This window comes from Procambarus clarkii, chromosome 42 (assembly GCF_040958095.1).
Source record: "Procambarus clarkii isolate CNS0578487 chromosome 42, FALCON_Pclarkii_2.0, whole genome shotgun sequence".
Lineage (NCBI taxonomy): Eukaryota > Metazoa > Arthropoda > Malacostraca > Decapoda > Cambaridae > Procambarus > Procambarus clarkii.
The window spans coordinates 1,985,537-2,010,461 of NC_091191.1; the positions used below are offsets into that span (position 1 = coordinate 1,985,537).

The 24,925-nt window shown below is 52.9% G+C and overlaps 2 protein-coding genes across 2 annotated transcripts in view; one reads left to right on the top strand and one right to left on the bottom strand.

The window, feature by feature from the left end:
• Septin1 (Septin 1) overlaps positions 1-15,897 on the bottom strand; it is an 85,151-nt gene extending 69,254 nt beyond the window's left edge. The window contains exon 1 of the mRNA XM_045762161.2: positions 15,577-15,897. The gene's annotated coding sequence lies outside the window, so the exon portion shown is untranslated. The remainder of the gene's footprint in view (positions 1-15,576) is intronic.
• Positions 1-24,925, top strand: part of LOC123770403 (mucin-2-like) — a 36,609-nt gene that overhangs the window by 2,988 nt on the left and 8,696 nt on the right. Inside the window, exon 2 of the mRNA XM_045762246.2 lies at positions 5,800-6,051. Within this exon, the coding sequence (XP_045618202.2) occupies positions 5,800-6,051 (252 nt within the window). The remainder of the gene's footprint in view (positions 1-5,799; positions 6,052-24,925) is intronic.

Below are 24,925 nucleotides of genomic sequence, written 5' to 3' on the forward strand. Positions count from 1 at the left end.
TGTCCCATTTCCCTATCATACCTGGTTTTAAAATTATGAATAGTATTTGCTTCCACAACCTGTTCCTGAAGTGCATTCCATTTTCCCACTACTCTCACGCTAAAAGAAAACTTCCTAACATCTCTGTGACTCATCTGAGTTTCAAGCTTCCATCCATGTCCCCTCGTTCTGTTACTATTCCGTGTGAACATTTCGTCTATGTCCACTCTGTCAATCCCTCTGAGTATCTTATACGTTCCTATCATGTCCCTCCTCTCCCTTCTTCTTTCTAGTGTCGTAAGGCACAGTTCCCTCAGGCGCTCCTCATACCCCATCCCTCGTAGCTCTGGGACGAGTCTCGTTGCAAACCTCTGAACCTTTTCCAGTTCATTATATGCTTCTTCAGATGGGGACTCCATGATGAGGCGGCATACTCTAAGACTGGCCTTACGTAGGCAGTGTAAAGCGCCCTAAATGCCTCCTTACTTAGGTTTCTGAATGATGTTTTAACTTTTGCCAGTGTAGAGTACGCTGCTGTCGTTATCCTATTTATATGTGCCTCAGGAGATAGATTAGGTGTTACGTCCACCCCCAGGTCTCTTTCACGCGTCGTTACAGGTAGGCTGTTCCCCTTCATTGTGTACTGTCCCTTTGGTCTCCTATCTCCTAGTCCCATTTCCATAACTTTACATTTGCTCGTGTTGAATACCAGTAGCCATTTCTCTGACCATCTCTGCAACCTGTTCAGGTCCTCTTGGAGGATCCTGCAATCCTCATCTGTCACAACTCTTCTCATCAACTTTGCGTCATCCGCAAACATCGACATGTAGGACTCTACGCCTGTAAACATGTCGTTAACATATACAAGAAATAGAATTGGTCCCAGCACCGATCCTTGTGGTACTCCACTTGTTACTGTTCGCCAGTCCGACTTCTCGCCCCTTACCGTAACTCTTTGGCTCCTTCCTGTTAGGTAGTTCCTTATCCATGCTAGGACCTTTCCCCCCACCCCCGCCTGCCTCTCGAGCTTGAACAGCAGTCTCATGTGCGGTACTGTATCAAAGGCTTTTTGGCAGTCCAGAAATATGCAGTCTGCCCAACCATCTCTGTCCTGTCTTATCCTCGTTATTTTATCATAGAATTCCAGAAGATTTGTTAGGCACGATTTCCCTGTCCAGAACCCATGTTGATGTTTGTTCACAAACCTAATGTTCTCCAGGTGTGCAACCAGTCGTAGCCTAATTATTCTTTCAAGTATTTTACAGGGGATGCTTGTCAGTGATACAGGTCTATAGTTAAGTGCCTCCTCCCTATCACCTTTCTTGAAGATCGGCACGACATTTGCCTTCTTCCAGCAACTGGGCAATTCTCCTGGCATAAGTGACTCATTAAAGATCATTGCCAGAGGCACGCTGAGGGCCTCTGCTGCTTCTTTTAGTATCCACGGTGATACTTTGTCTGGTCCAACTGCTTTAGTTGCATCTAGAGTTGTCAACTGTTTCATTACCTCCTCTGCTGTCACCTCTATATCTGATAGTCTTTCATCTAGGGTAACCCCTTCCAACAATGGGAGCTGCTCAGGCTCGGTAGTGAACACTCCATGGAAACTGGCATTCAGTGCCTCGCAGATTTCCTTGTCACTTTCAGTATATGCCCCCTCTGTCTTCCTTAGTCTTGTCACTTGGTCGTTCACCGACATTTTTCTTCTTATATGACTGTGTAGTAACTTAGGTTGTTTTTTCTCTTTGATTGCAATATCATTCTCATAGTCCCTTTCCGATGTTCGTCTTATGTTAATGTAATCGTTCCTAGCTCTGTTGTATCTGATCCTGTTGTCCTCTGTTCTTTGTCTTCTGTACTTCCTCCACTCCCGCCTGCTGGCCATTTTTGCTTCCTGACACTGTCTATTAAACCATGGGTTATTATATTCCTTCTTATTTTTTCCCTTTACCGTTGGTATAAATCTCTCTTCGGCCTCCTGGCATTTCTGTATGACTAGGTCCATCATATCTTGGACTGTTTTTCCTCTAATTTCTTCCTCCCACTGCACTTCACCCAGATAGTCCCTTATCCTCTTATAGTCCCCTTTCCTGTAGTCAGCTCTCCTTTCCCAGATCTCTTGTCCCATGGTCATAAGTTTGAATTCCATCATGTAGTCAAAGACTAGGACACAATGGTCACTGGCCCCTAGAGGTATTTCATGCTCTAAATTCTCGATATCTTCTACGTTCTGGGTGAAAATCAGGTCTAATAGGCTCGGTGCATCTCCTCCTCTTTCCATGTGTCTTCCTTCACATGTTGTGTTAGGAAATTCCTGTCTATAACATCTACTAATTTTGCTCCCCACGTTTCGTCCCCTCCATGGGGATTCCTTGATTCCCAATTTATCTCTCCATGATTTAGGTCCCCCATGATCAGCAGCTTCGCTCTCATTCTGTGGGCTAGTGTTGCTGCCTTCTGAAGTTCATCTATACATGCTTTGTTGTTGTCATCATACTACTGCCTGGGTCTTCTACTGTTTGGTGGGGGATTGTAGATTACCAAGATCACAATCTTCCTCCCATCTACTGTCAGAGTTCCATGTATGAAGCTTGTGCACTCATTGGTAACTCGATTTCCCAGGTCTTCAAACTTCCATTTCCGCTTTATTAGGAGTGCTACTCCCCCTCCCTGTCTCTGTGTCCTCTCTTTTCGTATCACCTGGTACCCTTCAGGAAAGATTGCATCTGAGATCATGTCATTAATTTTAGTTTCCACAATTGCAACTATGTCAGGATCTGCTTCACTCACTCTTTCTTTTATCTCTTCTGCTTTATTAGATACCCCATCAGCATTGGTGTACCAAACCTTGAGATTCTTCATGGAAACTCTTGTACCAGAGTTCTCCCTTTCTCTGGGGGTCTGGGGGGATCTGGGGGGTGTCTGGGGGGTGACTGGGGGCGGGGAGGATCCGGGGGATGTCCGGGGGGATCCAGGGGGTGTCTGGGGGGGTCCGGGGGGTGTATGGGGGGTGAAAGAGGTCAGGAGGGGTGCTTGGGGGGCTACTGGGGGCTGGGCTTCTAGGAAGGTAGGTAGGAGGGTCTGGGGTAGGGCCTGGGTAGGTAGGTCTGGAGTAGGAAGGGCATACTGGGTCTGAAGATTAGGGAGGGCATAGAGGGGTTGGGAGATAGCGTAAGGTTGGGAGTCAGATAGAGGTTGAGAGGTTGGGAGGGGGAAGGATAGAGGGGGTGGGAGGAACCTCCCACCCCCCTCGCAAGGGTGGGGGGTCACATGGAAGGAGAGGGGATGAGGAGGGGTGAGGGCTGGGTAGGCTTTGGGTGTTGAGGGGATGAGGGCTGGGTGGGTTCTTGGGGTTGAGGGGATGAGGGCTGGGTGGGTTTTGGGGGTTGAGGGGATGAGGGCTGGGTGGGTTTTGGGGGTTGAGGGGATGAGGGCTGGGTGGGTTTTGGGGGTTGAGGGGATGAGGGCTGGACGGGTTTTGGGGGTTGAGGTGATGAGGGGATCCTTGGCAATTTCTTGCGTGTGTGTGTGTGTGTGTGTGTGTGTGTGTGTGTGTGTGTGTGTGTGTGTGTGTGTGTGTGTGTGTGTGTTTGCCTGATACCTGAGGGCCAGTATCACTAGTTGCCTCGACGGGGACACGAAGCCGGTGAATTGTCAAAGATCCCGTCCTATATTCTCGACAATTTTGTCCAGCTGAAGGCCAATACAAGACCAAGAGCAACGAGAACAACAAGCTCAAACAAAGACAATAACAACAAAAGAATCAAGAACACAACAACAACATAAAACCACTAACAACAACAATAACAACAACAAGAACGACAATAATAAGAAATACAAAACAAAAACAATAACAACAACACTTACAATAAGAACATAAAAACATGTATAGCAAGAACATGGAGTTGCAAGGACACTAATGATAAGGCAACAACACTCCCAGACACCACGGCAACAACAACAACAACAACAACAACAACAACAACAACAACAACAACCTCACAACAACAACAACAACAACAACAACAACAACAACAACAACAACAACCTCACAACAACAACAACAACAACAACAACAACAACAACAACACAACAGGGGAGAACACACAACATAGCCCCAGGCGTGCAGGGACTGTGTACTGCCCTAGATGTGCTTGCAGGTCGAGCTAGGCTCCTGGCCCCCGCCTGGCGAACGTTCTTAGAATAATTCTACAACTCATTTCTCAAGTTTTTTTTATAATATTTAAATATAAAAACTTTGAATCGAATAATTTTCAAGGACTTGTACGTCAAGGCTGTCGCACTTACTGAGCGCTCCGACACTGTAAAAGTCGGAGCTCCCTCCCTGCAAACACAAACCGTAACTGTCGCTATTTTCCGCTTGTTACAACTTGTAATAAAGTTGTTACATCTTGGCTTAACGTGTTTATGACGTATTAGAACGTTGTTACAACTTGCTATATTGGTTGTTATAACTGGTTAGGAGGTGTTAAAACTTGTTCCAACGTTGTACCAACGTCGTAGTTTCGGTGTGTGTTTGGCGGGAGCTTACGTCTCTGACTCAGTCTATGAGTCCCTCGTTCTCCGGCTCTTCCTAGCTGTGAACAATGCTGCTTTGTCCCACCTTCTCGTTATCCCTTAGAATGTTATATGTTGTTATCTTGTGAGGGAGAGGGGGGGGGAGGGGGGAGTGTTGCACAGCTCCTCATACTCCCCTCCACATGGTGACCGCCAGCACAGGTAACACCATCTTTTACACTCATCTGCGTTTACAGCTTCCCACCTGTTTCCTCCTCACCGATTTGATCTCAGAGACTGTCTGTGTCCACCTTGGATTAAGTGATCACGTCCCTTCTGTTCCTTGTGTCACGGTGGCCTAGTCCGCCGCACTCCTGAGTCTTGGTGTAGCACTTCCGGAGCTGCTGATTCCGGGTCGTCGTTCCACATTATTGTATTGTGTCACAGATTAATTTAAAGGGAAGGGAACTATCAAGGGAAAAGCGCCAAGCCATTACGACTCTATAGCACCAGATGAATTTGAAAGTATTTAAGCTTTTTATACACAGTTCTAATGTTCGCCAGTTTACATATACCTTTCTCTCACCTCCCACAGCGGTCTCTCACCTCCCACAGCGGTCTCTCACCTCCCACAGCGGTCTCTCACCTCCTACAGCGGTCTCTCACCTCCCACAGCGGTCTCTCACCTCCCACAGCGGTCTCTCACCTCCCACAGCGGTCTCTCACCTCCTACAGCGGTCTCTCACCTCCCACAGCGGTCTCTCACCTCCCACATCGGTCTCTCACCTCCCACAGCGATCTCTCACCACCCACAGCGGTCTCTCACCTCCCACATCGGTCTCTCACCTCCCACATCGGTCTCTCACCTCCCACAGCGGTCTCTCACCTCCCACAGCGGTCTCTCACCTCCCACAGCGGTCTCTCACCTCCCACAGCGGTCTCTCACCTCCCACAGCGGTCTCTCACCTCCTACAGCGGTCTCTCACCTCCCACAGCGGTCTCTCACCTCCCACATCGGTCTCTCACCACCCACATCGGTCTCTCACCTCCCACAGCGGTCTCTCACCTCCCACAGCGGTCTCTCACCTCCCACAGCGGTCTCTCACCTCCCACAGCGGTCTCTCACCTCCCACATCGGTCTCTCACCTCCCACATCGGTCTCTCACCTCCCACAGCGGTCTCTCACCTCCCACAGCGGTCTCTCACCTCCCACAGCGGTCTCTCACCTCCCACAGCGGTCTCTCACCTCCTACATCGGTCTCTCACAACACACCTTTCACTACTAACACTCCCCTACCACAGGTGCCACCCACAGGAGACGCTCTCCACTGCCGTTACCTCTCACAGCAGACGCCACCCTCCACCAAGCCTCCCCCACCGCCCACGCCACCCTCCACCAAGCCTACCCCACCGCCCACGCCACCCACCGCCCACGCCGCCCACCGCCCACGCCGCCCACCGCCTACGCCGCCCACCGCCCACGCCGCCCACGCCGCCCACCGCTCACGCCGCCCACCGCCCAAGCAACTGGTGGATGACTGTGTTGCAAAAGCTGTGAACAGAAGGAGTTGTTGTGGGCATCAGCTGACCCCATTCATAAAGACCGGCAGCACCTTGTGGCGGGTGTTTATAGTGGCGACTTCCTCCTGAGGCCGGGGTGAGGGGGGAGCCTGGCCAGGGTGAGGCAGGGGGCGGCGGGGGTGAGGCAGGGGGCGGCGGGGGTGAGGCAGGGGGCGGCGGGGGTGAGGCAGGGGGCGGCGGGGGTGAGGCAGGGGGCGGCGGGGGTGAGGCAGGGGGCGGGGGGGCCTGGCCAGGGTGAGGCAGGGGTGAGGCAGGGGGCGGCGGGGGTGAGGCAGGGGCCTGGCCGGGGTGAGGCAGGGGGCGGCGGGGGTAAGGCAGGGGGCGGCGGGGGGCCTGGCCGGAGTGAGGCAGGGGGCGGCGGGGGGCCTGGCCGGGGTGAGGCAGGGGCCTGGCTGGGGTGAGGTAGGGGGCGTGGCCGGGGTGAAGCAGGAGGCGGCGGGGCCTGACCGGGGTGAGGCAGGGGGCGGCGGGGGGCCTGGCCGGGGTGAGGCAGGGGGCCTGGCCGGAGTGAGGCAGGGGCGGCGGGGGTGAAGCAGGGGGCGGGGGGGTCCTGGCCGGGGTGTGGCGGGGGGCGGCGGGGGGCGTGGCCGGGGTGAGGCAGGGGCCTGGCCGGGGTGAGGCAGGGGGCGTGGCTGAAGTGAGGCAGGGGGCGTGGCCGGGGTGAGGCACGGGCCGGCGGGGCCTGGCCGGGGTGAGGCAGGGGGCGGCGGGGGGCTTGGCCGGGGTGAGGCAGGGGGCCTGGCCGGGGTGAGGCAGGGGGCGGCGGGGGCCTGGCCGGGGTGAGGCAGGGGCGGCGGGGGCCTGGCCGGGGTGAGGCAGGGGGCGGCGGGGGCCTGGCCGGGGTGAGGCAGGGGGCGTGGCCGGGGTGAGCAAGGGGGCGGCGGGGCCTGGCCGGGGTGAGGCAGGGGGCGGCTGGGGCCTGGCCGGGGTGAGGCAGGGAGCGGGGGGGGGGCCTGGCCGGGGTGAGGCAGGGGCGGCGAGGGCCTGGCCGGGGTGAGGCAGGGGGCGGCGGGGGCCTGGCCGGGGTGAGGCAGGGGGCGGCGGGGGCCTGGCTGGGGTGAGGCAGGGGGCGGCGGGGGCCTGGCCGGGGTGAGGCAGGGGGCGGCGGGGGCCTTGCCGGGGTGAGGCAGGGAGGGAGGTGGTTCAGGAAGAGGGAAGGAGGGGAGTTGTGAAGGAATCAGGTAGGAGGATGCGAAGGATAATATGAAGGCTGGAAGGAAAAGAAAGATGGAAAGGCAGTCACGTGACCCGCAGGGCGTCCGGATAATTCAGGAATTATCAATAAATGTGTTCCTGTATAAGTGTGTGGGGCTTAATACCAGTAGTGGGACAGTCCGCCCACACCAGGTGGGAAAGATTTTATATACATACATACATACACACACACACACATATATATATATATATATATATATATATATATATATATATATATATATATGTCGTACCTAGTAGCCAGAACGCACTTCTCAGCCTACTATGCAAGGCCCGATTTGCCTAATAAGCCAAGTTTTCATGAATTAATTGTTTTTCGACTACCTAACCTACCTAACCTAACCTAACCTAACTTTTTCGGCTACCTAACCTAACCTAACCTATAGAGATAGGTTAGGTTAGGTTAGGTAGGGTTGGTTAGGTTCGGTCATATATCTACGTTAATTTTAACTCCAATAAAATAAATTGACCTCATACATAATGAAATGGGTAGCTTTATCCTTTCATAAGAAAAAAATTAGAGAAAATGTATTAATTCAGGAAAACTTGGCTTATTAGGCAAATCGGGCCTAGCATAGTAGGCTGAGAAGTGCGTTCTGGCTACTAGGTACGACATATATATATATATATATATATATATATATATATATATATATATATATATATATATATATATATATATATATATATATATATATATAAATCCTTATCTCCAATATATATAAAATCGGTTATCTCCTGCATAGCAGTAGATTCTGTCTGTTCCTTACGACCTCAATATCAGTACGCTCGAACATCAAGATTCAACATGAAAAAACACCAACAATACCTGCCAACACGTATTGTCCCATCCCCCCCCCCTACCCTCCACGGGCCGAACACCTGCGGTCTCGTCACCACCCCAGACGCCAGACTAACCATCGTGACGGTGGTTATGCTGCCTGCTCCTCCTCAAGACTCTGATTCGCGCCAGTGTGACGTCACCGCCTGTATATATACCCAGGCTGGCGGCTTAGTCAGGCACAGAGGTCACGACCTCTCCGTAGGGTGCAGTCGCCCCTCCACAGATCTCCAGTATCAGCTAATGATACTGGCAATGGCCCCAAAGGGCCACCACTTACGGGCTATTCATGCCCGTGCCACCTTTTGGGTGGCTTAATCTTCATCAGTCTTAGTCAGGCAGAGGCCCCTGGTGCTCCCAGCTCGCCTGTGTCTGCTCTTACCGTGACGTTCCGACGAATGGGTGACAGTTGCCATTCAGAGCACATTGTATAAAGTCATATTTCACCTTTTGTCAGTAACCTAACATCACTTGCATATATTTTTCTTTTGATTGTGTGTTAGCCAAGTAGTCAAGGCTTTTTTTTGTTTTTAACTATTCATTATTAATTTTTATTTGTAAGAGTAAAGTAAATTGTTATTAATTTTTGTTATCATCGAGACCATTCAAGCTTGTTTGCACGTGTGAATATATATATTAAATATATATATATATATTATATATATGCTGGTAGCATTGCAACTTGTTACTGTAAAAACACTACCATCATTTTCTATGGGCGACTGTTGAGTAACCCAGGAGACAGTATGTTGTGCGAGAGGTCCCCGACACTGTCCACGGAGGACAGAGGAAGATGTGTGTGCGCTAGTGGGCACAACTCCCATCCCTCGTATAAAATAACATAAATAATCAAAGCGTGGTAATAGTGCTCAGAACAGACTGGACTGAGGGCCTGGCCACCCAGACTGAGCAAGAGCTCATGCGTCATCACAAACCAAGTGTCATTCACTCAGCGAGTGATAAAACAACGCTTAATAACACACTAAACAGGAACACCAAGACGCCATAATGGGTGCCCACACGTCGGGACACTTGTACCCATCTATACTCATAGGTATAGATGAACAAACTACCACACGAATAGCTGAAAAGATTCAGAAAATTATGAAAACGTCACTGCACTCAAGACCGAGAAACAACCAGGAACTCTCCATAGCTATATAATATATAAATAAACATAAAGAAAATGTCCGTGAATGAGCGAAGGAAGAAGTACATTATGAAAACGACAATGAGATGTGCGAGGAGCTCCCAGCCTCCCGGGGCACTGATGAGCCGGAGCAGTTGCCAGTAAGAGGTAGTGACCAAGGTGGAGAGGCTCACAACTGTCGAAGCATCGCCAGAGAGGATAGCGAGACAAGCCCGTGTACTCTATAGAACGAAGGTGCGTGAGTGTAGGGCAAGACAGCAGCACCATCAATACCGAGACAGAGCAGGCCGCGAATTTACCTCTAAAATTAGTCTTAACTTAATATATACAAGAGTTGTTACATTCTTGTACAGCCACTAGTACGCGTAGCGTTTCGGGCAAGTCCTTAATCCTATGGTCCCTGGAATACGATCCCCTGCCGCGAAGAATCGTTTTTGCATCCAAGTACACATTTTACTGTTGCGTTAAACAGAGGCTACAGTTAAGGATTTGCGCCCAGTAAATCCTCCCCGGCCAGGATACGAACTCATGACAAAACGCTCGCGGAACGGCAGGCGAGTGTCTTACCACTACACCACGGAGACTGGTGTAGTGGTGGTGGAGCTGCAGCATCTAGTGCTCGGGGGTACTAGATGGGGAACTACGGGTCTTCTATCTAGCAGAATATAAAATAATGAGTGGTGCCTTTATATTCAGCATGGTTGAAGTTTGTCTTTGTTCTGATCACTGTTTTGTGCTTAGCAGTGACGTCCTGTGAGGGCGAGTCTGGTGCTGTAGCGGGGAGCATGGTGTGGTGCTGGGGGAGATGGTGTGGTGCTGGGGGAGATGGTGTGGTGCTGGGGGAGATGGTGTGGTGCTGGGGGAGATGGTGTGGTGCTGGGGGAGATGGTGTGGTGCTGGGGGGACGGTGTGGTGCTGGGGGGGGGATGGTGTGGTGCTGGGGGGACGGTGTGGTGCTGGGGGGGGGGATGGTGTGGTGCTGGGGGGACGGTGTGGGGCTGGGGGGACGGTGTGGTGCTGGAGGGGATGGTGTGGTGCTGGGGGCATGGTGTGGTGCTGGGGGGTGTGGTGCTGGGGGGTGTGGTGCTGGGGGGCCGGTGTGGTGCTGGGGGCATGGTGTGGTGCTGGGGGAGATGGTGGTGGTGCTGGGGGGGCGACCGTGGTACATAGTAAAGGAGTGTACACTATATGTAATGTTTTAAATACTTCGTTATATTATTTTATATGGCAAGTGAAGGTTAATTTATTGTCTGAGTTTAGGCCTAGCATTTTCTTTCTCAGCTCCTAATTTGGTTTTTTTTTATCCTTATATCTATTTCGATGGTACATGTATTTGCAAATAATATTTAGTATGATTGTTGAGGGTGAAGTTTGTTGCTGTCTATTGTTCTAAGTTGGTGGGTGGCATTGGTGGCATGAGGGGGGCTCAGAGGCCGGGGCATGCTACCCTAGTGCCCTCTAATGGTTACTGCCAGCGAGGGAGGAGTACCATCGCTTTCGGAAACATATTGGTGACTGTCACTGAGATGGCATTGACTGAAGGCAGTTTACCCTGACTACAGCGGTGCTGTGTTAGGAGAAAGATATTTTGGGCAAGTGTGGAAGGGCAAAGGTGACTCCAAAGTCACCAAATACTTCAATCTGGTGCCCATTTTCGTGAAGCGCCGAGTGTACCGAGGCAAGCACGCGTGTTATAGCACCAAGGCTGATCCTCGCAGCTCTCGATACATACTGATTCATGCTTAGTATATTATGTTTAAACTAGAAAGCAAGAAGCAATTTCCATTGGCGACCGGCGGCTAAAATGCGGGGCCCAGGAGCTGGAAGTGGGCGTGCGAGCGCAGGCAGCGTACACAGACACACCCAGCGTGGACAGCGGCCAGTGCTCCACATATTGTCAAGGACCCACACAAAACATTGGTAATGACCCAGCAATCTCCACCGCCCTCGGTGTCCCCCACTCCACGCCTTCACTGCCAGTACCAGGCTGGGTACTGCTGGACACCCCCCAGTGTACCCTCCCACAACCTGGCTACACCAGTGTACCCTCCCACACACACCTGACTACACCAGTGTACCCTCCCACACACACCTGACTACACCAGTGTACCCTCCCACAACCTGGCTACACCAGTGTACCCTCCCACACACACCTGACTACACCAGTGTACCCTCCCACACACACCTGACTACACCAGTGTACCCTCCCACACACACCTGACTACACCAGTGTACCCTCCCACAACCTGGCTACACCAGTGTACCCTCCCACACACACCTGACTACACCAGTGTACCCTCCCACAACCTGGCTACACCAGTGTACCCTCCCACACACACCTGACTACACCAGTGTACCCTCCCACACACACCTGACTACACCAGTGTACCCTCCCACACACACCTGACTACACCAGTGTACCCTCCCACAACCTGGCTACACCAGTGTACCCTCCCACACCCACCTGACTACCCCAGTGTACCCTCCCACAACCTGGCTACACCAGTGTACCCTCCCACACACACACCTGACTACACCAGTGTACCCTCCCACAACCTGGCTACACCAGTGTACCCTCCCACACACACCTGACTACACCAGTGTACCCTCCCACACACACCTGACTACACCAGTGTACCCTCCCACAACCTGGCTACACCAGTGTACCCTCCCACACACACCTGACTACACCAGTGTACCCTCCCACAACCTGGCTACACCAGTGTACCCTCCCACACACACCTGACTACACCAGTGTACCCTCCCACACACACCTGACTACACCAGTGTACCCTCCCACACACACCTGACTACACCAGTGTACCCTCCCACAACCTGGCTACACCAGTGTACCCTCCCACACACACCTGACTACACCAGTGTACCCTCCCACAACCTGGCTACACCAGTGTACCCTCCCACACACACCTGACTACACCAGTGTACCCTCCCACAACCTGGCTACACCAGTGTACCCTCCCACACACACCTGACTACACCAGTGTACCCTCCCACACACACCTGACTACACCAGTGTACCCTCCCACACACACCTGACTACACCAGTGTACCCTCCCACACACACCTGACTACACCAGTGTACCCTCCCACACACACCTGACTACACCAGTGTACCCTCCCACACACACACACACACCTGGCAACACCAGTGTACCCTCCCACACACACACCTGGCTACACCAGTGTACCCTCCCACACACACCTGGCTACACCAGTGTACCCTCCCACACACACACACACCTGGCTACACCAGTGTACCATCCCACACACACACACACCTGGCTACACCAGTGTACCCTCCCCCACACACACACACCTGGCTACACCAGTGTACCATCCCACACACACACACACCTGGCTACACCAGTGTACCCTCCCCCACACACACACCTGGCTACACCAGTGTACCCTCCCACACACACCTGGCTACACCAGTGTACCCTCCCACACACACCTGGCTACATCAGTGTACCATCCCACACACCTGGCTACACCAGTATACCCTCCCACACACACACACACCTGGCTACACCAGTGTACCATCCCACACACCTGGCTACACCAGTGTACCCTCCCACACACACCTGGCTACATCAGTGTACCCTCACACACACCTGGCTACACCAGTGTACCCTCCCACACACACCTGGCTACACCAGTGTACCCTCCCACACACACACCTGGCTACACCAGTGTACCCTCCCACACACACCTGGCTACACCAGTGTACCCCCCACACACCTGGCTACACCAGTGTACCCTCCCACACACCTGGCTACACCAGTGTACCCTCCCACACACCTGGCTACACCAGTGTACCCCCCACACATCTGGCTACATCAGTGTACCCTCACACACACCTGGCTACACCAGTGTACCCTCCCACACACCTGGCTACACAAGTGTACCCTCCCACACACACGTGGCTACACCAGTGTACCCTCCCACACACACCTGGCTACACCAGTGTACCCTCCCACACACACCTGGCTACACCATTGTACCCCCCCACACACACACCTGGCTACACCAGTGTACCCTCCCACACACACACCTGGCTACACCAGTGTACCCCCCCACACACACACCTGGCTACACCAGTGTACGCCCCCCACACACACACCTGGCTACACCAGTGTACCCTCCCACAAACTCACACACCTGGCTACACCAGTGTACCCTCCCACACTCACACACCTGGCTACACCAGTGTACCCCCCACACGCACACCTGGCTACACCAGTGTACCCTCCCACACACCTGGCTACACCAGTGTACCCTCCCACACACACACACACCTGGCTACACCAGTGTACCCTCCCCCACACACACACACCTGGCTACACCAGTGTACCCTCCCACACACCTGGCTACACCAGTGTACCCTCCCACACACCTAGCTACACCAGTGTACCCTCACACACACCTGGCTACGCTAGTGTACCCTCCCACACACCTGGCCACACCAGTGTAGCCTCCCACACACCTGGCTACACCAGTGTACCCTCCCCCACACACACCTGGCTACACCAGTGTACCCTCCCACACACCTGGCTACACCAGTGTACCCCCCCACACACACACCTGGCTACACCAGTGTACCCTCCCACACACCTGGCTACACCAGTGTACCCTCCCCCACACACACCTGGCTACACCAGCGTACCCTCCCCCTTCACACCTGGCTACACCAGTGTACCCCCCACACACACCTGGCTACACCAGTGTACCCTCCCACACACACACACACACACCTGGCTACACCAGTTGACCCTTCCACACACCTGGCTACACCAGTGTACCCTCCCACACACACACACACACACCTGGCTACACCAGTTGACCCTTCCACACACCTGGCTACACCAGTGTACCCTCCCACACACACACACCTGGCTACACCAGTGTACCCTCCCACACACACACACACCTGGCTACACCAGTGTACCCCCCACACACACCTGGCTACACCAGTGTACCCTCCCACACACACACACCTGGCTACACCAGTGTACCCTCCCACACACACACACCTGGCTACACCAGTGTACCCTCCCACACACACACACCTGGCTACACCAGTGTACCCCCCACACACACCTGGCTACACCAGTGTACCCTCCCCCACACACCTGACCACACCAGTGTACCCCTCCCACACACACCTGGCTACATCAGTATACCCTCCCACATACACACACACCTGGCTACACCAGTGTACCCTCCCACACACCTGGCTACACCAGTGTACCCTCCCACACACACCTGGCTACATTGTACCCTCCCACACAGACACACACCTGGCTACACCAGTGTACCCTCCCACACACCTGGCTACACCAGTGTACCCCTCCCACACACACCTGGCTACATCAGTGTACCCTCCCACACACACACACACCTGGCTACACCAGTGTACCCCTCCCACACACACCTGGCTACATCAGTGTACCCTCCCACACACACACACACACCTGGCTACACCAGTGTACCCTCCCACACACACACACACACCTGGCTACATCAGTGTACCCTCCCACACACACACACACACCTGGCTACACCAGTGTACCCTCCCACACACACACACACACCTGGCTACACCAGTGTACCCTCCCACCCACACACACACACACCTGGCTACACCAGTGTACCCTCCCACACACACACACACACCTGGCTACATCAGTGTACCCTCCCACACACACACACACACCTGGCTACACCAGTGTACCCTCCCACACACACACACACACACCTGGCTACATCAATGTACCCTCCCACACACACACACACCTGGCTACACCAGTGTACCCTCCCACACACCTAACATTAGCGGTACTCATCAGCAGAAGAGCGTCAAGAACGTGACCTAAAGGCCCCTCCCAGGGGCATATATATACATCATATGTCAGGCCCATTCTTAAGTATGCTGCACCGGCGTGGCACTCTTACCTAAACCAGTATAAAACAACACTAAAATGATCGACAACCGAGCAATGAAGGAGACTGTGGTAACAGAAGCAAACTACACTGGAAGAAATAAGCAAGACATGATAACGACGTCAATAGTGAGGAACGGCTGAGTGATCACACAAAAATGGAAAGTGGAAATAAACGAGTAACTGAAATACAGAACGTTACCAAAAACCCCCAGGCATACTCATTCTCACTCACACTCTCATACTCTTACAGTCTCTCTCTCACAAACACACACACACACACACACACACACACACACACACACACTGAGGCAGCCTGTGTTACTCACCAGAGAAGGGCAAGGGTGGTGACTGTTGTCTTGGTGAACGACCAGAGTGCTGCAGTATAGTGACAACACCACTGCTTGGATGACTCTTACTCATCCACAGCTCCACCAGTAACTGGCTGAGTGACTTGTTGAGTCTTACTCACCACATCACAACCGGAATTTAAAACTAGAGCGCGCCCGCCAGACCTGAGGACTGACCAAGGGAACACAATGTGCGTGCGTGTGTGCGTTGGGGGTGTAGGAGAGAGAGGGTTGCGTGTGTGTGTGTCAGTGCTCGGACAGAGGGTGTGTAGGGCGCCAGGGAGCGCAAGGGGGTGACGGAGAGGCCAAGGGTGGCAGCAGATAGCAAGCATCCCGACTGACACATCCTGTGTTGTAATTAACGGATCCCCAACTCCGCGGGTATCCGCTGGAAGCCTCACGCTGCTGCTGCAGTTCTGGCGGGTGTGGGTAAATCCACAACCATCGCCCACATCGCAGGGAACCGCTGCGAGCCATTTCTGCGGTTCTGCTGTATGGATAAGTCTACAGGACTCAAAAGTATTCAAGTTTCGAAGATTAAAATTGGCCTCAAATTCTGTTAATTTGCAGTAAAATGTGGTTCGTGGTGAGGTAGGAGATTGTGGCGTTTTCGGTGTTGTTGGTGTAGGGGTTGGAGGAGGCGAGGAAAAGACCTGTTGGGGACACCAACATTCGGAGTGGTGGTGGCAGGTGTGGGGCGGTGATGACAGGCGTGGGGTGATGGTGGCAGGCGTGGGGTGGTGGTGGCAGGCGTGTGGGGGGTGGTGGCAGGCGTGGGGTAGTGGTGGCAGACGTGTGGGTGTGGTGGCAGGCGTGTGGTTGTGGTGGCAGGCGTGGGACGGTGGTAGCAAGCGTGGGGTGGTGGTGGCAGGCGTGTGGGGGGTTGTGGCAGGCGTGGGGTAGTGGTGGCAGGAGTGTGGGTGTGGTGGCAGGCGTGGGACGGTGGTGGCAGGCGTGGGGTGGTGGTGGTGCCAGGCGTGTGGGGGTGGTGGCAGGCGTGGGACGGTGGTGGTGGCAGGCGTGTGGGGGTGGTGGCAGGCGTGGAGGGGTGGTGGTGGTGGCAGGCGTGGAGGGGTGGTGGTGGCAGGCGTGGGACGGTGGTGGTGGCAGGCGTGGAGGGGTGGTGGTGGCAGGCGTGGGACGGTGGTGGTGGCAGGCGTGTGGGGGTGGTGGCAGGCGTGGGGCGGTGGTGGTGGCAGGCGTGGAGGGGTGGTGGTGGCAGGCGTGGAGGGGTGGTGGTGGCAGGCGTGAGACGGTGATGGCAGGCGTGAGACGGTGATGGCAGGCGTAGGATGATGGTGGCAGGCGTGGGGCGGTGGTGGTGGCAGGCGTGGGGCAGTGGTGGTGGCAGGCGTGGGACGGTGGTAGCAGGCGTGTGGGGGGTGGTGGCAGGCGTGGGGTAGTGGTGGCAGGCGTGTGGGTGTGGTGGCAGGCGTGGGACGGTAGTGGCAGGCGTGTGGTGGTGGCAGGCGTGGGACGGTGGTGGCAGGCGTGGGGTGGTGGTGGTGGCAGGCGTGTGGGGTGGTGGCAGGCGTGTGGGTGTGGTGGCAGGCGTGTGGGTGTGGTGGCAGGCGTGGACGGTCGTGGCAGGCGTGGGGTGGTGGTGGCAGGCGTGTTGGGGTTGTGGCAGGCGTGTGGTGGTGGCAGGCGTGGGACGGTGGTGGCAGGCGTGGGGTGGTGGTGGTGGTGGCAGGCGTGTGGGGGTGGTGGCAGGCGTGGGACGGTGGTGGCAGGCGTGGGGTGGTGGTGGTGGTGGTGGCAGGCGTGTGGGGGTGGTGGCAGGCGTGTGGGGGTGGTGGCAGGCGTGTGGGGGTGGTGGCAGGCGTGGGACGGTGGTGGCAGGCGTGGGGTGGTGGTGGTGGTGGCAGGCGTGTGGGGGAGGTGGCAGGCATGGGACGGTGGTGGCAGGCGTGGGGTGGTGGTGGTGGTGGTGGTGGCAGGTGTGGGACGTTGGTGGCAGGCGGCGCACCAGTCCTCCTCCTCGTCCAGCTCAACACACAACTTGCGTGGTGGTAATGATGGTGGTGTCGCCTTCCAGCCAGATTTCTGACTTTTCGAAAATCATAATGTTTTTGCTCGTGTTTTACTCCTCAACCAATTGAATCAAGCGTAGAGTGCTTTCAGGCGTCTGGTTGGCCAATGGTACAGGCGGAGGAGAGTAATGACCGTCCCACCGAGTAAACACGGTCAACAACTTATAAGTGGAGTTGCTTGGTGACCACCGGCCAGGTCGGACGTTCCTGGGGTCTCTCCGCTCCTGGCTCATGTTTACTTTGGGTGATTGCTGGTTTGCCCTGCTGGTGGTGGTTTGCCACTGACAGGGTGACGTTTGACTTAGCCATGGGGACTTCTCGCCCTCCAGTGAAAGTACATTGTCGGCTGGTCTGGCATTTACGGTGTCGGTGGACCATTCGTTGGTTGGTGTCGCCCTGTTGGACGTGCTTCATGTGCAGCTGTCGGGCCTGGTGGGCATCCAGCTGCTTCAGGGCCACCGTGCTGTGGTCATGATCCACCTCCAGGCTGCCTTTCAGGCGTTTCTCGAGCGGTGTGAGGGGCGTGTTTGCCCTCTCCCAGATACTGCTGGTTCTGTTAAGGTGTTGTTGTTGTTGAGTTAGGGGCGACGACGATCGTGGGATCGGATGCGCCCCGGCGTACCCGTGAAGCAAAGCCAGGAAAGGCGAAATGTCAAGCCAAAACGCGAAACAAGTGACGCCAAGCACTAGAAACTAATATGCCACACGGCAAAGCTACGCACAAAGGGAGAGGCAGAAGCACAGAATAGAACAGGGCAAACAAACAGCCAGAAGGGCACACAGCATGTCAGAGCAAATGCACAGGAAATCAGAGCACATACTTGCCCGGGAACTTGGCCCACGGGAACCTTACATTAAACGCCTCCCAGAGCACCCATTGCCAAGGGTCTCGTCCATCCACCGGGGACGCCATAACATCCGGAACCGGGGCAACAAACACCTGCAAACTGGAGACCCAGATGGTAGTACTCATGAGGCGAGAAGTCGCCACTCGCCCCCACAGGAAGGGAACTTGCCCCCCACGAAAGCACTCCGGTCCGTCAGACAGCAGTAACTCGGCAATCTTCGACCAGTGACCCGGTGGCATCACAGACGCCGGCAACACGTCCCCTAGGGCCCCAACGCGCACCCGCACCACAGGGGTACCCGCGGCCCCGGGCACACCACCAGACGACAGCAGGGAACCCGGACAGCGTGCATCCTTCCGTAACGTCACCACCAGGTCACGCCCAGCACCAGAGTCCACACCATCCCTGGCAGCGGAAGCCACCACCCCCCCACTGTGGAGAGTCCCCTGGTGGAGAAAGAGCCGAAGGCACGTCCGAGACACAGGCACCAGCACCGGCAGGCACATGGACCTCCGCCACCACGAACCGCGGAGACATCGACGCATCCGTATCCACACAGTCAACATCCGAAGCCCCACAGTCACTGAAGTCACCAACGTCGGCCCAGGAAGAAGACGAACGCCGGGAATGTTTGGGCACCGGCCGGATATCGTCAGAGCCGGTAAGTGACCCAGAAACACGGGTACCACGAGCCGAAGGAACCGACGCCAGGACGGCAGCAGCTTCTACCACAGGGAAAACCGGGTCACACACAGCAGGAGGCTCCGCAGCCACCCCAGCACCAAGCACATCCGGGACCCGAGTCACGGACACAAGGCCAGGCGCAGCATCAGAAGACGAGGGAGAAGACAGCGACGTCACACAGGGAGCTCCAGGAAGGCCCACGGGAGCAGCTGGGACAGCGACAGGATCAGGCAGACCAACCGACGGTACCTCAAGAACCGGAGGAGGGACGGCAACAACCGGAGGAGGGACGGCAACAACCGGAGGAACGGCAGGCGCCGCCGGGGAAGCTGCAACAGCAAACGGGACGCGCACCACCTCATCAACATCACCAGAGACTGCCTCCAGAGGGAGCGGCGGGAAATCCTCGTCGCGGAACAAGTTGACAGGAGCAGCAGGGTCCTCAGAGCACCCGGCAGCCTGATGCCCCAACAGGCCACACCGGAAACAGGTACGAGGCTGCCGGGCATAATACACCAGGACGTAGTACCCCATAAGCCGGACAGAAGAAGGTATATCCGACCGCAGGCGCATCCCCAACGTGCGAATGTTTGTATGCCTCCCAGCATACCGCTCCGAGGAGAGCATGTTCACCCACACTCTGACAACAGTACCAAACCCCCCGAAGTAACGCCGGAGGAGGTCATCAGGGAATTCCAGGGGCGCACAATGGATACTGACATAAGTCAGGGCACCACTGCGGTCCGAAATCGCCACAGAGCCGGCATCGTCTGGCAACGGCAACGTACGCCCCCAGTACCGATGGAGGACGTCCCGGTACTCGTCCTCCCCCACAAACTTAATAACAACCTGATGTGTCGGAAAATCCGACACCATTTAATATCATACAGACAGATAATAGCTGTGTTGTATAAACAAGTTAACCCATAGAAAACGTAACTTGTAGTGGAATTACCGTCTATAGAAAACGGAATATCATTACCACACACTATTATATATTCACCACCTATTATGGTGGGAATTATTCTTAAATACATTAGTCTTTGGACTTTACCATCAGAAAAACATCTCTTATATATTAACTTAATTATCAATATTAAAGTAGAGTAAATGTGACCCTTCTATCACTTTCTGTCATCTGGACAATGTAAGCCAGGCGTCAGGAGTGAGGAAGGAGGGGCAGCCATTGTTGATACTAAGACCACAGAGGCTCACGGGAGCAAATACGGCTCCTGTTAATTTTACTTGGACGTAGTGTTATGGAAACCAAAGGTGTACCATCTTCAACACGCTGTCAACAAATTCAAGTTAAGTGTTCTTCCGAAACCCATTTATCTTTCATTTGTGGCCATTAATGTCTGGATATAGGGTGAACCGGTTAGAGCACGAGGTAGCCTCATACTAAAGGTAATTAAGCCAGGTCTTCATTGTTCCATGTACAGTGTTTTCTCTGATATAGCTTGTCATATATTAGGAACCTGGCTTCACAGTTAGCGCCCTTTTGACAGGTCAAGACGAGGAAGCAAGGCTTTGTGCATCAGTTACCAGGGTGATGGAAGCTACCTCAAAGAGGGAAAATGTGGTGTCTACATCCTGGTTATACCTGGTGGACTAAGGCCTGCTGTACAATAAGATAAGGAACCTCTTCAATGTATGTAGTCTAATACTGTAGTTTGATTAGCTGCATATATATAAATTAAATTAATATAAACCCCCCTAATGTGTAGAGGATCGATTTGTGAGATTATGACATTATTGCAGAAATACAGTCCACTTATCATTATACAAATTGCTATCGAAGTATATAAATTAACGTAAATATAAATTCATATAAATTAATAAATATAAATCTCACAGGTCGGTTCCCACACGATGGGCCGTAACTAGCTCCACACCGTAAACAGCTTCCACCGGGACACGAAGCATGTCACACATCACCATCTCGATGGTCGGATAACCAGCCTTACAAGTGAACTCCAGGCCCACGGAGTTCACACACTGAACAGGAGGAAGATGGCACCCCATGTCAGAACTGCCACGTCAACGCAGCCAGGCAGGCAACAAAACTGGTAGGGCAGGGACGCCCACACCACCTGGCGACCAAAACAGCAAACAACTCCAACAGCCACGGAGGGTCGGTATACGTCCTCACTCCACAGCTGCTAGCAGTCGACTCTCTTCTGTTAAGGTGGTGAATCTCAGTGTTACCTTGACATCTGTGGCAGTGCATGGTGCCCCCTTCGAATTTCAGGACGACTTTTTAACCTCCTGTTTTGAACGATTTGGGACAGTGTTAAGTATTCGTTGGAACAAGGTCCTTGCCGGGCACTGTGTTGGTATGCTTGACGGCTCCCGCACCCTGAAGATGTCGCTGAAGTGTAGTGTACCGCCGTCGATGTCCGTGTTGGGTTACACACTCCTCTGCCTGTATCGGGGTCAACCGCGCACCTGTTATCGGTGTGGTCACGAGGGTCATCTGGCTGCAGCGTGCGACGTGGGAGCGACTGGTCGGGTGCATGTTTTTCGTGCGGAGGATTTTCCGCCCCTATTGCGTTCGGACGGTTCTGAGGACGGAGTGGGTGCTGTGCCTGAGGTGCCTGATTGCCTGTCTGCTGCTCCACCTGTTGAGGCGAGTTTTGCGGCCCATGCGACGCGTCTGGTGACTGCTGTGGCCCCTGGGGTTGTTGAGCCGGTGTGTGTGGATGTTGGGCCGTTGCCTGTGCTGCGTGTAGTGCGGGATGTCCCGGTGGAGGTTCATGTCCCACCTCCGCCTGTGGATGTGGTGCCGGCTGCCGGGGACGCGGGTTCTGCTGTTTTGGAGGGGGGCTTCGGCAGGGGGAGGTGCATGCCGTTCCTGTGTGTGTTGGCGACTATAGTTCTGCTCTTTCCATCCCTTTGCAAAAGCGTGCGCGTCGGTGTTCTGAGGCTGTTTCCCTAGATGATGTGGACAGTGTGGGTGATGTGGCCTCTGTGGACAATATGAGGTCAATATTTTTTTATTGGAGTTAAAATTAACGTAGATATATGACCGAACCTAACCAACCCTACCTAACCTAACCTAACCTATCTTTATAGGTTAGGTTAGGTTAGGTAGCTGAAAAGGTTAGGTTAGGTTAGGTTAGGTAGGTTAGGTAGTCGAAAAACAATTAATTCATAAAAACTTGGCTTATTAGGCAAATCGGGCCTTGCATAGTAGTCATAGAAGTGCGTTCTGGCTACTAGGTACGACATATATATATATATATATATATATATATATATATATATATATATATATATATATGTCGTACCTAATAGCCAGAACGCACTTCTCAGCCTACTATTCAAGGCCCGATTTGCCTAATAAGCCAAGTTTTCATGAATTAATGTTTTTTCGTCTACCTAACCTACCTAACCTAACCTAACCTAGCTTTTTTTGGCTACCTAACCTAACCTTACCTATAAATATAGGTTAGGTTAGGTTAGGTAGGGTCGGTTAGGTTCGGTCATATATCTACGTTAATTTTAACTCCAATAAAAAAAAATTGACCTCATACATAGAGAAAAGGGTTGCTTTATCATTTCATAAGAAAAAAATTATATTAAATATATTAATTCAGGAAAACTTGGCTTATTAGGCAAATCGGGCCTTGAATAGTAGGCTGAGAAGTGAGTTCTGGCTACTAGGTACGACATATATATATATATATATATATATATATATATATATATATATATATATATATATGTCGTACCTAGTAGCCAGAATGCACTTCTCGGCCTACTATGCAAGGCCCGATTTGCCTAATAAGCCAAGTTTTCATGAATTAACATATTTTCTCTATTTTTTTTCTTATGAAATGATGAAGCTACCCATTTCATTATGTATGAGGTCAATTTTTTTTATTGGAGTTAAAATTAACGTAGATATATGACCGAACCTAACCAACCCTACCTAACCTAACCTAACCTATTTTTATAGGTTAGGTTAGGTTAGGTAGCCAAAAATGTTAGGTTAGGTTAGGTAGATTAGGTAGTCGAAAAGCAATTATTTAATGAAAACTTGGCTTATTAGGCAAATCGGGCCTTGCATAGTAGGCAGAGAAGTGCGTTCTGGCTGCTAGGTACGACATATATATATATATATAATATACATATGAAGGCTTATGAATGGTCCACCAAGTACAGACAGGTATCACTAACTCTGACCCTCAGAGGATTCGAACCCAGGCCGACAGGGGCCTCCCCTGCCAACAATGGTACCATGACTACTGCACCAGCGATCGCTGGTGCAGTGACGAATATTTTCAGTACTTTAATTTCTTCAAGTTTAAAATAGGTTGTCCCTAAAGGTATATTTGAAACAACAGTTGGTATAAAACTAGTGTTTATTTCAGGCCACATCTTCTACAGAGGTTAATGCTAAGGTTATTGCTCGATGTAGAGCTGGCCTTCCCTAGTTTGTGACACTTTAGCAGTATTTGCTACACACGGCGTCCCTAGCGCAGTGGTCTAGAAGTACTCGCTATACACGGCGTCTCAAGCGCAGCAGTCTAGCAGTACTCGCTATACACGGCGTTTCTAGCACAGTAGTCTAGCAGTACTCGCTACACACGGCGTCTCTAGCGTAGTAGTCTAGCAGTACTCGCTACACACGGCGTCTCTAGCGTAGTAGTCTAGCAGTACTCGCTACACACGGCGTCTCTAGCGTAGTAGTCTAGCAGTACTCGCTACACACGGCGTCTCTACCGCAGTAGTCTAGCAGTACTCGCTACACACGGCGTCTCTAGCGCAGTAGTCTAGCAGTACTCGCTACACACGGCGTCTCTAGCGCAGTAGTCTAGCAGTACTCGCTACACACGGCGTCTCTAGCGCAGTAGTCTAGCAGTACTTGCTGCACACGACATCCCTAGCGTATAGTGCCAACAGTACTAGCTACGTACGAGATCCCTAATGCAGTAGTCTAGCAGAAATCGCTACACACGGCATTCTGAGAGCAGTACCCCTGCCATACTATGTCGTCTACATACCTAACAATTGCCATTAGCCAAGCAGTGCCACGGGCAGCGAAATTGAGTCATTAGTCAACAGACAGTAAGATTCATAATTACTCTTTTTCAAGCTGTAACAGACCAAAAGTGAGGTGCACGTCATGCGCAAAACAATTATACAGAGTGTTCGAGGAATTACAAGCCTTATCATCGAGGAGTGTAGATTACAAAGTCACAGAGCCCGCAGCATACTAGTTTACATCATCACTATATGATCACCATCAGGATGAGAGCTTTACAGTGATCCATTTAGTGTACCTACGTGGGTAGAACCTACCTTCTCCCCATACAAGTTGGTCATCTTTGAGCCTCTAATTTTCACACAGTCACTGGCTTCTCGACTAAGAGTTAATCTTACTTGTGTGTCCTGGACGTTTAAAGTATAGATAAGTCATAGGAAGGTAAGATGGGCTGGGCTACAGTAAGTTAGGTTGGGATATCTTAAGTGAATTTGGAAACGTCGAGGGTCGTACACCTGGCAGCGATCCTTGCTATCGTGACGGCTCACATACGCCACCGCTCAGGCAGGTCTCTCAAGTCAGGAGACAAAACAATCATTTGCCCCAAAAATACAGTAGTAGATAAGTCATCTTAAATTACTGGGTCGTGATAGCTGTTAGGAGGGATGACTAGTGAAACAAGAGAGCAGAGGGCGTGGCGGGAGGGAGGAGTGAGGGCCGCTGTCAACCTCACCTCTCACAAGCTGGCGTCTCACACTAAATATATATAATAA